Source organism: Octodon degus, unplaced genomic scaffold, assembly GCF_000260255.1.
Source record: "Octodon degus isolate 3935 unplaced genomic scaffold, OctDeg1.0 scaffold00065, whole genome shotgun sequence".
Classification (NCBI taxonomy): Eukaryota; Metazoa; Chordata; class Mammalia; order Rodentia; family Octodontidae; genus Octodon; species Octodon degus.
The window spans coordinates 11,703,295-11,717,213 of record NW_004524641.1 but is presented as its reverse complement, the minus strand read 5'-3'; the positions used below and the strand labels follow the sequence as shown (position 1 = coordinate 11,717,213).

Here is a 13,919-nt window from a genome sequence, read left to right as displayed (position 1 = left end):
AATAGAATGATTTGTTCTAATGGTGTTTGTAAATAGGATCACACGTCTGCATCTTGTACAGCAATTAACCACTAAGAAGAATATATGTAGTGTATTATTTGTTGAAAAATAAAAAAAAATTAAAAAAAAGAAAATTAATTCATTCTAGAAATAATTTATTTAAGTCCTGTTATAATTTAGGTATTGGTGAAAAAAATTAAAATTTTAGTTTTGGGATCTTACATTCCAGTAATATGTTATTGGGTGATTCTGTATCTAGAAATATAAGGGAATTCAGTGAAAACTACAAAGAATATGACAAATACAGAATTAAAGAAAATGTGGTGTTTACACTCAGTGGAGTACTACTCTCCTGTAAAGGATAAAGGGCCAGTTGTATATGGCAGAATAGATGCACTTTGTGACCATAAGGGTGAGTGAAATAAAGCAGACATATCGCATGGTTTCTTCTATATGAGAGGCCCAGAGTAAAAATATAGGGCAAAATAAAAGATAGATAGTAGGAAGTTTGGGTGATAGATTTTTCTTAAAGGGGAAGAGGATCAGGAGATGGAGGAGGGAAAGAGGGGAACAGGCTGACAAGGGCACTTGGGATGTGTTAGGAGCATGCGCCAATTCCAAAGGAGGCCTGTCAGCACTGAGGGCTGCCAAGGTGCAGCCCCCTCCCCCCAAGAGGAAAGGGATCAAAAGAAATGGGTGGAGATTGCAGGGAGGGAGGGGAAAGAAGATGAAAAAAGAATTAAAATGTGTTATATGGGCCGGGGAATGGCTTAGTAGAATAAGCGCTTGCCTGGCAAGGGCAAGGGCCTGAGTTCAAAGACCGGTTCTGCAAAAAAAAAAAAGAACAAGAAAGTGTTACAAACCAGACCAGTTTCCCAGAAGGAATGTAAATGTTGTATACTGCAAACAGGGACTGATAAACTCCAATTAAAAAAAAAAAAGCCTTTGGCTTTCATATCGATGCAAGTAGCAATTAAAAATTACGAGAAAATATATTATTTATGATAGAAATAAACAAAATCCCTAGGAATAAATATAATAAGGTATGTGCAAGATAGACATGCGGAAAGTTTTCAAACCTTGAAGGATGTAACAACAAATGAGGAGAGATGTTAATTCACCCTATATTAACGTAAGAAGTCGGACTGATCTTACTAAAAATACTAACAAGCTTGTTTGTATGACTATTTGTTTATTTTGAAAACAAGCTAATTCATGTAGAAAAATAAAGATTTCTGAGAAAACTAACTGCATATTCCTGGTACATGAATAATAAATCAATTGAAGAGTAGATTGGTTTTTTTCAGTGAGCAGAAGATGAATAACAGTATTGGGGTGTTGGGTAGCTAGCCATCTGGAAGGAAAGGTGCAATCATACGTCACACCAGATATCTCAGCATTAATTCAAATGCACTAAAGATTTGAATATATTAGAAGAAAACCTGGGAGAACTTTTTGAACATTCAGCATAAAGATGGCTATTTACATTTTGACTTAAAACATAGGGGCTATTTTAGAAAAGACTGGTAAATTCAAGCATATATTTTAGGCACACATCTACAAGTAAAACAAGCAAACGTACCCTAAGCAAATTCTAAAATACAAATGATGTACTGGTAAAAGTGTGCAACTCATAGTGCAGATAAAAGTGTAGTTGCCCTAAAATATGAAGAAATTCTACAAATCAATAAAGAAAATATCACCAAATAAAGAAAAAAATGGACATAGCATATTCTTCATAATAAGAGGAAATACAAAACATTTTTTTAAAACATAGGAAAAAACATAGTTCTTTCATAAAAAGAAAAAAAAAAAAGTATTTTCTGGGGTACAGTTTTTGTATACCAGGCTAGAAAAATACAAAAATGTGATTGATTCATGCCACTGAGAAAGCTTTGAAAAACAGGTGCTCTTGCTTGTGAGTGTGAATTCATCAGATCACTGGAATAATTTTTTGTTATCAAAATCAATTATGGAAGTGTAGTGCTCTTTGACCTACGATGTTCACTTCCAGAAATTTATTCCACAGATAAATCAGTTCATAGTGACCAATGGCACGTTTATTTATTGCAGCCTTGTTTATTGCCAAAGTTTGGATGCTTTGTTAATATCTATTAATAGTAGAATGTGTAAGAAAGTAGCCCTCTAGTTCTACGGAAGAATGTGGGCATCTTCGGAACAGTGAGATGGAAACATTCCAAGGATGTAGTGTAAAGTGAAAAGACCTAAAGTCCAGAACAAAGTTCATAGTTTGCAACCATTTGTGTGACCAGCGGAAGACATAAAAATGTCTTTTGCTCACCTGTTCAGTTTTACTTGTAGGTACATGAAGTCATTCTGGAAAGGAACCACTGTACTAACCAGGGCTACCTGCTAACAAAGGGAAATGAGGGGGTGAGAGAACAGGAACAGAGTTGGAAGGTGAAACTTCAGACCATTTTTTAATTTATAATCACTTTGGTAGATGGATTTTCTTTTTTGTTAATAAACTTAGAAAGTAGGTTAAAATTAAAACTGAGTTTCTCCAGGAAAATGGTGTAGGTAACATATGTTGTAGGGACAGGGGTTTGTTCTCATGGTTTTGATGAGGAGAGATATGGAGGTGTAAGTTGTGTCCTCAATCGTAGGAAGAACTCAGATACCATAGGCACAAGGTCAGGACATTTCGGACCTGCGGGCCATTTGCTGTAGGTCTGAGTATCCTAGTCAGTTCAGTCCGCTGTGTTAGAGCATTGTACTCTGGGTGGTTTGACAGAGAGCTTCTATTTCTCACACTTCTGCAGTCTGGAAATCTGAGAACCAAGTGTCAGCATGCTCTAGTTTTTGGCAGAAGTCTTTTCACGTGTCAGAGAGAGAGATGGATAGCTCTCTCGTGTGTCTTCTTACAAGGCCACTAATGTCCCGAATCCCCAATCTATCACATCGGGGAGCAGAGTTTCCACATACGAGTCTGAGGGTGACACATGCCCGTTGAGTGCTTGAGATGCTTTTAGCATGGTGTCATATGTCCACGCCACCTGCTTGCCTTTTCTCTCCTCGACTTTTGCTTATTTCCCTGATCATTAATATTAAAATAGAGTACATAAAGGACTGGAACTCACATGGCTTTCTTTTTTCTATAGAAGATCGCCCTTACTTGATTGTTGGTATGATACCCTTGAACATAATTGAGAGAAAGAAGAGAGAAGAGAGCTAACACGTGTCCAGTTTTACATAAATTTGCGTATTTAGTTCTTAACACAATCCCATTTAGGCTGACTGCCAAGCTTTGTTTTATAGATGTGGAAACTGAGGCCCAGGGAAGTTTGCCAAGTGAAGAACTGAACTTGTGTTGTCTCGGGACTATGTTCGCTTTACCACATTTGCCTTTCAAGTAATGTCTTGTCCTAGTGAAACACTTGATGTAGTATTTGGCTGAAGGCATTAACTAAAAAAAGGAATCCTTGAGAAATATGTGGAGGATGGGGAATGAAGGCAGAGAAAGTATGCTTGGTACAGAGGTTCCTTAGGCTTGAGTGAGGTACTTTGGAATTTTTCCATGCTTTTCATCTGTCCTGTTATTTGATGGGTGAGTCTAACTTTTTTCCTTGAGGAAGTGAAATACCCAAATGATGTCTCTTTGCAAATTCTCCTTCAGACCCACTTTCCTAGGGCTGCTGGGGCTGACACAGTCACTTGGTTGCTGGTTGCCTCCTGGGAAGTGCATTGCTGGTAAGGAGAATTGCAAGCTTTATGAGAGGTTCATGGTTTTCCATCGTGTTTCCTGGTGAGTCACCTAGTGATTATTTATGTTCTGCTGCTCATGGCAGGCCTAGACCCTCATGGTAAACAGTGAAATCTCAGCAGCACAGAATAACCATAGGAGAAAAAACTCAGACACAAGGGAAGATCTGTTTATGGTGAACATGAGCGTGGATTGAAAATGCTTTTCTTGGTAACATGTTTCACAGCATCCTGATGAGAAGAGACTGGAAGGGCTCTCCAAGCAGCTGGACTGGGATGTTCGAAGCATTCAGCGCTGGTTTCGGCAGAGACGCAACCAGGAGAAGCCCAGCACCCTGACGAGGTTCTGCGAGAGCATGTAAGTTGCTTTTCTCTCCTACCTGAAAAAGAAGCCCGCCTCGGTGCACATGCCATCACTGAGGTGAAAGATGAACAGACCTGTACTGGCTCTGGAGACCCTTGGGAAAGCACACCCTCAAGAGCCAGGGGGCAATGGGGTGGGAGGCTGTGTAGGTTCCACTTTGGATGAGTAAATGGAGCTCACCTCCTTGTCATGTTCCTCCAGATGAAGTCGATGAAGAGGGCTTGCTATGGTGTTTCCATCTGTCTTCGACATGTAGCATTTAAAGCCTTTCCTTTCACCTGTGCTGGTAGTTTGAATTTTAACAGAAAGGATTTCATCAGGGCATGTTTTTCCACTGAGATATTAGGGTATATCATCAGAGGTCATAACAGCCCTGTATTTCTGGAGATTTAAGAAATGGCTGTCGTGTTCTATTCCTGGGGGAGTTTAATGAAGCATTTCTTGACGGGGATAAAATGAAAGTCTCTTCTATTTCTGAATATGAACTTCAAAATGTGTAAATTATATAGCGTCAGTAGCACTGTTAAAAATAATAAAAGACCTCAAAGTGGTATGTTGAAACAGAGTTATTCAATACACTTACAAAAATAAGAAGAGGAAATATGGAACCCTTGAGCGCATCTCCAAGGAAGGGAAGATTCTTCCTTGAGTGTCAGTGCTTGGTTTAGGATGTGACTATTCCTTTGTCCCCCCACTCTTTCTTTAGGCAGTGAGCCTTCCCAACCCCTGGTTATCTACACAGCAGTGCTGTCCATGAGTTGCCTTAGTTGCAGGCCTTTTCCATTTGGGGTTACAGTTGCATTTTCAGGTTTGGCTTCAATTAGGCCAAAAAAGTATTTTAGCAATTGCAATCTAAAATCTAGAGAGAAACTCAATATTACAGGAGAATGAATGGGAGGTAGAATGAGATTGTAAACTCCCAGTGCTGTGTAAATATAAAGTTCATGGATACAGTCTTCAAGATGTCAGAATTTTTGTAAAATCTAGAAAAGCCACCAAGTAGGTAACAGTGTGTGAAGCCTTTCTATAATTAAATTTGGTAGAAGTTTACGGAGGGATTTATGGGTCTGGGCACCTGTTCAAAAGTTGGTGTTGTTTCCATAAAAGTCCTTGCCACATGTACAAAGGGCTCCGATGCCATCATTGAGCCAGCAGTCTGAGCGGGGGTGAAGCAGGCCTCTCATAGGTCCCGTGTACTTGAATTCACATGCTCTCTTTCCCTCCTCCGATTACATCTTTGGTAACTGAATGCTGGCCCCTTCTGAACTGTACTGAGGGGGCAGTAGTTGTTTTCAAGGATGAGTGTGTGCAGGCAAAGTTAGCTGCGGACCTTGTTACCATGCGGGTACTGATTCCTTTGGTCTGTGATGGCAGCTGATAACCTGCTCCTTCTGTCCCCTCCCCTTCTCCACTATCCTCCTCTATTTACTTCTAAAAAAAATTATTGGTACACTTTTGGTCTACATAAAGATCACATTCATCACAGGGATTTTTCCTAATATATCATGATGTATCTTGATTCTTTTTCCCCCCATTTTCCTCCTCTCCCTTTAACACCTCTGTTTTTGTTTGTTTGTCTTTTGTTTTGCCAGAACCATGGTGTTTGTATCACAGCAGTACATTTGTGGTATAGTTTCAAGTCAGGGATTGTGATGCTCCTTGCTTGCCTCTGTTGCCCAGTTTTGTTTGTAATGTCTGTCTCTCCACTTGTGTCTTCAAGAATTCTACCTTCCTGTTCTCTCTTCCAGCATATTTAGTGTTTATGTTTTAATATTTAGAACGTTGATTCATTTTAATTTTAGGTTAGTGAATGGTGATAGATGTGAGCCTAGTTTTATTCTTCAGCATGTGGAAATCCAGTTTTTCCAGCATCACTTATTAAAGAAGCTGTCTTTTTTCCAGTAGAGGTGTTTGACCCCTTTGCGTTTGCTCTTCTAGGTCTCTTCTGGTTCTAAATGAATTTTAGGAAATTTTTTTTTTCTAAGTCTGTGAGGTATGTTATTGATATTCTGATTGGGATTGTACTAAATCTGTATAACATTTTTGAGATTATAGCCATTTTTGCTATATTGGTTCTGCATATCCAAGAGCCAGGAATATCTTTCCATTTTCTGATATTGTCTTTGATCTCCTTTTTCAGAGTACTGTAGTTTTCCATGTACAGATCTTTTACTTCCTTTGTTAGATCCTCAAGTATCTCATTTTGTTGGCTGCTGTGGTGAAAGGTGTGCTTTCCCTCACTTCTGTCTCTGTGAGTTAATTTGTGTATGAGAGTGCTATTGATTTATGAGTATTGAGTTTGCATCAGCTACAGAAGTAAATTTGTTTATTAAATCTAGAAGTTTTTTGGTGGAACTTTTGGGGTCTTCAATGTAGAGTATTATGTCATCTGCAAATAATAATTTAACTTCTGCTGATATTTATTTTTAAATGCTGTGTTTATTAAGCAGTTGATGTGGACAGTCAGGGTAGTGGCTAATGATTAAAGGAGAGAACTCAAACATGGGTTGGAGGCAGGTAGCAGTTGTTGGGAATACCACTGAATCAGTTCCACAGCATTTGACTGTTCTTTTGCATGAGATAGTGTTGGTGGGCTCTTGTTCTGACTCTTCTTCCTTGGCTTCAGGGTTGGCAGTATAGTCTTCCACTTTCCTAAGGAATTTTCTCATGTGGTCTTCAATGGGCTACTTCTCCAGATTTGGTTTTCACCCTCTTGTTTTTGTTTTTTGTTTTTTTTTTTTTTTTTTTTTTACTTTGCCTTTCATTCTCCATAGAGAAGTCATTTCCTCTCTCCAATCTACTGAAGCCTTGTGTCCAGTGCATATGTCCCCCCGGGGCATTTCTCTGTCTACCTACTCCAACTGGCTACTCTGATTTGCTTCCATTCTCTTTCTCTGCCTGTGTTTGTTGCCTCCATTTTGTATAAGGTGGGAAACTCAAAGCAGTTGGCCCCTGAGTTCCAAGAGTTCTTTGTACATCCACCACTACCAGGAAGATCCTGTTTGCTCTCGTTGGTCTCCTTATTACCTTTGGTCTTAGAGGCATTTTGCTTGCTACACATTATCCCCAAGACCCCAAACATTATCCTAGAGTACTGTTATTCCCATGTTCTACTGCTCTAAAACAACAGAGTTGACTTTTCTACAACTCCAAGGTGTCTGTCTGGCTTGTGCAGTGTTCCTGGTCCAGAACACCTACTTCCTCTGCTTATCTACCTAGTTTCTACCCATTCCCCATATCCTGGCCCTCTCTGGAGTGTGGCCTGACTCTTAAATCACCTTCTGCCCTTGGAGGCTTATCCTAAATGCTCATGGCCTAATATTAAGTCACATGCTGCCTTATGTGATTTTATTACTGTTCATAACATGGCCATCTGTATCAGCCGATAATATATTAGTGTTTGCTGAAGAGTCCAGAGGCCATCGCTTACTCTTGTGTTCTTAGCCATTGCCGCAACATACAGACTCCACCAAAAAGTTACTTGTCTAGTGACTGTATTAAAATGGCTTCATTCTGAAAGGGGCTGCTGACCTCACTTGACACTGGCCTTCGCCATCAAAAAAAATTTTTTTTGGTAACCCATCTTACTCCACAATAATTTTAAGGACAGGGATTCAAAGAAAAGAGCTTGGGGAGGTGCCACATACCTGTAGTCCCAGGCAACTTGGAAGGCTGAGGTGGTTTAATTGCTTGAGTGCACAAGTTCAAGACCATCCAGGGCAACATAAGAGCCTTTAGGTTCTTCAGCAAACAGTAATACATAATCAGGGTGGATACAGATGGCCAAGTTATGAACAGTAATAAAAGCACATAAAGCAGCATGTGACTTAACATTAGGTCATGAGTACTTATGATAAGCTGCCGAGGGCAGAAGGTAATCCAAGAGTCAGAAGGTGATCCAACCTTATCTCAAAAACAATTTAACAAAACCAACAAAGAAATGCAAAGGAAGGAAGGGATCACAAAGGAGAACACACAGAGAATGCCACAGGGACTAAGTAGCATTATATCATTCTGTATGTGTGCATGTGTAGTCTATGGTCATTTCCCTGGAAAAATGATCTAGAATAATTGTCCTTAACCAGGGAAGTTATTTTGCGGTCACCCAATTTGCTTTTCCAAATACACATGCAGGCCCCACCGCAGGGTGTCTTTCTCAGTAAGATGACACTCGTGGGGTTCTACACATGTTTATTTTGGAAGAACAGTCCCAAGTGTGGATGACAGATGCTCCTGTTTTGAAAAAGAGATGTGTGATGGTGGTGGTGCACCCGTAGAGTCTCAGCTGTCTGGAAGGCTGAGGCAGGAGGAAGAGGATCACATGTTTGAACCGAGGCTGGCCAATGTAGTGACTTAGTGAGGCTTTACCTCAACAATAACAACAACTACAACAGCGACCATAACAACAAAAATCAAAGGGCTGGGGTTGGACAGGGGATGTAGCTCAATATGAAGGCCCTGGGTTCATTCCTCTATACCAATTTGGTGATTGTAGAGACAGGAGCAAAATGCAAAGAATCAATCATTTTTTAAAATTACCAATTTTTGTTTTAGAAAACTTATGCTTCATCTGTTATCAGTGTGGCTAGCACCAGTGTGCATGCCAAGCAGCGCGCGCAGGCATCTGCCGATGTGGCTGACTCTTGGCACACCCATTTAATGCAGATGGACTGAGAAGTTGTTCAGTGAGCAACGTGCACAAACATTGATGTGAGTTTCTCCCCTCTTGCTTGTTGTCAGTCATTCACAGCTGTGTCAGTTTTGATGACTCTTCCAGAAACATTTAAATCCTCACTGGCAACTAAAATAGAGATTTGAGAGAGAGACAGAAAGAGAGAGAGAGAGAACAAGAGTTTTATGAAAAGGGAATGTGATGTGAGGCATTTGAGGAGAAGCTGGTTCGAGGTGGAAGCCTACGCTGTCCGTTGGGACCATGCTGATGTGACACCACCCTTCTCTGACAGTGGTGTCAGTTTTATCAGTCTGGATAATATAAAATAAGCCACATCTGCAAAAAAAATTTATCTGCAGGGTGAAAGTGAAAGAGAAAATATAAGATACCAGAACAAATCAGTTGTGAGTTGTCCCCACCCTATGCTCATCAAGTTGTAATATAATATATTACATTTAATAGCACATATGAGAGTACATATTTACATTTGCTTTCATGTAAGCAATCTCCAAGTCACTGGACTGGTGAATCTCCTATGAAATAACCTTAATATATTATTGTGTATTCTACATCACGGATTAAAAGTAATTTATTTGAACCAAAGATTTCTCCATGTGATACTGAAGTGATAGAGGCTTTTCTTGCATAGGACGAGGGCCAGAGATTCCTTTTTCTTTAGGAATTCAATTTTAGAGTTGATGTGGGCTCAGATTATTCCCAAGTGGTTTCTATCCTTGGATACTTCTGTACAGCCACAGAATTCAATGAAATTGTGACTGTACTTCAGCAAAGAAGCCTTGTGACTTTCTTCCTTTGTGTTTCATTTGAGTTTAGTGTAATTTATCATTTGGAAGCACATAGCTTAACCAGTTGCCCTCAAGCTATGAATTCAGGCAGGAGGAATGTAGAGAGCTGCTTGTATTTGGATGAATCAAGAGTGCTTGTTGTCTTGTGATTTTATTTCTTTAATATATTTGGTATAGGGTCCCCTTACACAGTGTCTCACTACATAGCTCGGGCTCATGGTAATCCTCTTGTTTACAGCCTCCCTAGCAATGGGATTACAGGCATGTGCCACCATGCCCAGTCTTGGTGGCCTGCTCAGTGTACCTGGGAGGGGGGGGAACATGTCATTTGGTGTTGGGGTCACACCCCTATCCCTGCACTTGCCTAAGCAAGCACTTAGTCTACTAAGCTATCTAGCTGGCCCTGTCTTATGACTTTGCAAATGAAGCAGGGCCTAATAACGGCTGCAGGGGAGGGAGTGAGATCGCACAGGAATTAGTAGTTGAGTCTCCTGTGTCCTTTTATTTCAGGGCTGTCTTTGATCTGAGGAAATTACTGTGAATATCTTCATGAAGTTTCTGTAACCAGCCACCTGTCTATAAACAAACAAGCAAACAAAAAAAGAATATTTGTAAACCATCTCTTCTATTTCTTGTGGTGATGAGGGAAGTTTTACCAGAGAGAAAGCTCATTTTTTTTTTATTATTTTCTCCATCAGATCATGAGATATGCATCTTTTGTAAAATTTACTCTCCAAATTTTTCCTGAAGATTGATGCAGTTTTGAAGAGGGAATAAGAAAGAAGTATCTTCTAGAACCCATGTCCTCTTTTTTCAGTAATGGGATTTGTGATCAGCAATGCTAAGATGCTGGTCCTATGTGTGGAGAAATGATGAATGTGGTGGAGGACTGCCTTTTAGCTCTTGAAAACTTCAGGGTTGAGCTGTTCTGTCACTTGTGTGGTGACAGTAGTGGTTGTTACAAAATAGTTCCTGGGTTGGTGCAACCTGCTGTCATCCAGAGCACTTAGGAGCCTAGACACTGCTCAGCAAATGTCTTGGTGCCCTGGATTATTGTACATAATTTAAAATCTGTGGGTTGTATTTAGGTCAGTTTTAACTTTATGGCAGAGGTTCCAAAACCTTTTTATAAGTGACCAAAAATTAAATATTTGAAACCATAATGGGCTTTGTTGTGATTACAACTCTGCTCTTGCAGCATAAAAGCAGCCAGAGACAGTGCAAATATGTCTGCCTGCTTCCAAGAACATGTATTTATGGATACTGAAATTTGGATATATCATTTTCATGGGTCATACAATATTCTTTAAAAATTTTCAACCATTAAAAAATGTAAAAATTCTTAAGCCCCAGGCCACACGAAAACAGATGGCTGGCAGGATCAGCCCGCAAGTAAGGGTTGCTGAAGCCCGCCTTATAGTTTCAATACTGGTGTGTTTCTTTTGGAGTTCTAAAAAAAGAGAATGTGGCCTCATAGTGCCAGGCACAGTCACCCACGTCTCAGAGCTTACAGTAGAATAGACCTGCAGTTGGTATGGCAGGCTCCAGTATTCCTTGGACATGATATCCTGAGTGTGTGCAGACTGATTTAGCCCAACTTTGTTCTCTTTGAGGCTGTAAAGTATCTTCAAGGTAGCATCATTTTCTTGACAAAAATTCTAAAGATTGAACCAAACTGTGAACAGTCTACTCTTTTGCCTTCAATGCATGTCTGAAGCTCTGCTCCTTCTTTCTGTATAAGACCTACAGAAAATGAGACCAAGCCTCTCATGGTCCATAGTGCCATACAACTGGGCTTCCCATGCATGTGCCCTGGCTACTTAAAAAAAACAGATTTTTGCCAAAAATATCAGGCAGGCCATACCATGGTTGTACTGGCCGCACATTACTAAGTCTGTGCTTTGCTTACATTTAATTGGCCATTTTTTCTTTAGCTCCTGCATTCCTAAATGCTTTATTAATCATAGTTTTTAAATAATTTTGTCCAACATGGAGTTGGCTGGTGATAAAGAGAACAGAGTCTACGGAGGAATGGCTGAACTTATTAAAGCTCAATATTTTTTTTTCCCTGTATTTAGGACAGGGTCTATAGAGTCTACAGGGTCTCACTATGTAGATCAGACTCATAGTGATTCTCCTATTTTCAGCCTCCCAAGTGTTGGGATTACAGGTGCGTGCCACCATGCCCAGTCTCAGTCACCATCTCAGCCTGCCTCAGGGGCGTGACCAGCACGGCATACCCAGAGATCAGATCACAGCTGCTGTGCTCTGCCTAAGCAGATGTTTAGTCTGCTAAACTGTCAGGCCGGCCCTCAACGTTTTTTTTTTCAACGTTTTTTAATTAATTACTTTTATTGGTACATTTTAGATGTACATAATGATAACATTCATCATAGGAATTTGTTGTCTATATATGAAATATCTCGATTCTTTTCTTTCTATATTCCCCTCCCTTCCCTTTAACCCCTCTTCCTCTTCTTTATAAAAGCTTGTCTTTCTTTCCTTTTCCCTTCCTTCCTCTTGCCCTCTTCCTTTTTGCCTAGTTTCCCTTTCCATTTGAACATTTTTTCCTATTTCACAGTATCTATTATTATACATTTTGGTCCTTATTTATACTTTCAGTTTTTCACACCAGAGAAATTGTTTAATAGTTGAACATGTGTGTCTGATTTATTTCGCTTAAGAGTATAGTCTCAAAGTATGTCATTTACCTAGAAATGTCTCAAGCTTATCCCTCTTGATGGTTGAGAGTACTCCATTGCATAAACAGAAGCACGTCTACTTTTTTGATTCATTTATTGATAGGGATTTGGGCTGTTTCCACAATTTAGCTATTATAAACTGTGCTATTATAAACATGGATCTGCACATACCACTGTGGTATAATGCTTTAAATTCTATTGAAAAGATACCAAGAAGAGGAATAGCTGGGTTAAATGGAACCTCTAGTTTTAGTTTTTTGAAGAATCTCCACACTGGTTTCCACAGTGGTTGCACCAGTCTACACTTCCACCAAAAGTGGAGAAGGGTCCCTTGTTACCAACAGCCATTCTAGTATTTTTTATTGGTTGATTTCCTGATAATAACTATTCTTTCTGGAGTGAGATGGAATCTCAGCATTGTTTTAATTTGCGTCTCTTGAATAACCAGTGATGATGAATAGTTTTTCATATATTTATTTGCTGTTTGCACTTCTTTATCTGAGAAGTGCCTATTCATTTCATATGCACATTTTTGGATTGGGCCTTTACATGTGGAGGTTTGATTTTTTTCTTTTTTGAGTTCTTTATTCTAGATAGTAGCCCTTTGTCTGAGGGACAGCTGGCAAACCTCTTTCCTCATTGTGGATTTTCTCCTCATTATATTGTTGATTTCCTTCTGTGAGAAAAAAAATTTTTTTAATAAGAAGAGATTCCAGTTGATTCTTTGTTGGTGAGAGTGTAAATGAAGGGAAGAGAAGTTGAAGGGAGGGGAATGGGGAAAAAGAAGATTCAAGATATACCATGATACATCAAGCACAAATTCTCTTCTGTATATCAAGAGCGTACCAATGTCCCAGTTACTCTTCTCTCATTACCTAACACTCAAAATGAGGGAAGGAAAGGTTTGTTTAGTTCACAGTTAGTGGAGGTTTTAGTCCATACTCAGCTGGCTCCAAGGCAGAGTGGCACGTGGAGACCCAGTGCAGCTATTCATGGCAGCAGTGAAGAGCAGAGAGCAAATGGAGGAGTACCAGCAACCATGGCAACAGAGAGCAAGTCTGTCTCCCTTATGCTGCATTCAGGCTATCTGTCCCAGGCTGGGTATAGCACTCACACTCATAATCCTAGCAGCACTCACACCCATAATCTCAGCAACAGTCACACCCATAATCTCAGTGGATCATGAGTTAATCACAAACTCTAGAAGTCCAACCCAAGACTGCATAAGGCTTTGGGGGGAAGACTAGATGCAAACTATAACAACCAATAGAATTAATTTTAAAACATGAGAGAAGGAAAAGAAAGAGGAGAAGGAGGAGGAGGAGGAGGAGGAGCAGAAAGATGAGGAGGATATAATGGGGCAGGGGAGGGGGAGAATGAACAGGAAAATTGCAGCTACCATTACGGACCAAAGAACTAGTACCTGCATTATAACAGTATCCCTAGCTGACTCATGCCTGTACACATTCATATTTGAAAACAACTAGAGTTACCTCAATATAGTTTAAAAGGGATCAGCACTGAGTTGGAGTGAGGTGGAATTTTTGGGTTGTTTTTCTTTGCATCTTTTAAATAACCAGTGATACTGAAAATTTTTTTTTTATATATTTATTTGCTATTTGTACTTTTTTAAAAAAAAATTATTTTATTTT

The 13,919-nt window shown here is 39.7% G+C and overlaps 1 protein-coding gene across 3 annotated transcripts in view; it reads left to right on the top strand.

The window, feature by feature from the left end:
* The window catches only part of Cers6 (ceramide synthase 6), a 317,328-nt gene that overhangs the window by 117,396 nt on the left and 186,013 nt on the right, over positions 1-13,919 (top strand). For all 3 annotated transcript variants that reach the window (XM_004634784.1, XM_004634783.2, XM_023719164.1), the window contains one exon: positions 3,951-4,081. In XM_004634784.1, the coding sequence (XP_004634841.1) occupies positions 3,951-4,081 (131 nt within the window). The remainder of the gene's footprint in view (positions 1-3,950; positions 4,082-13,919) is intronic.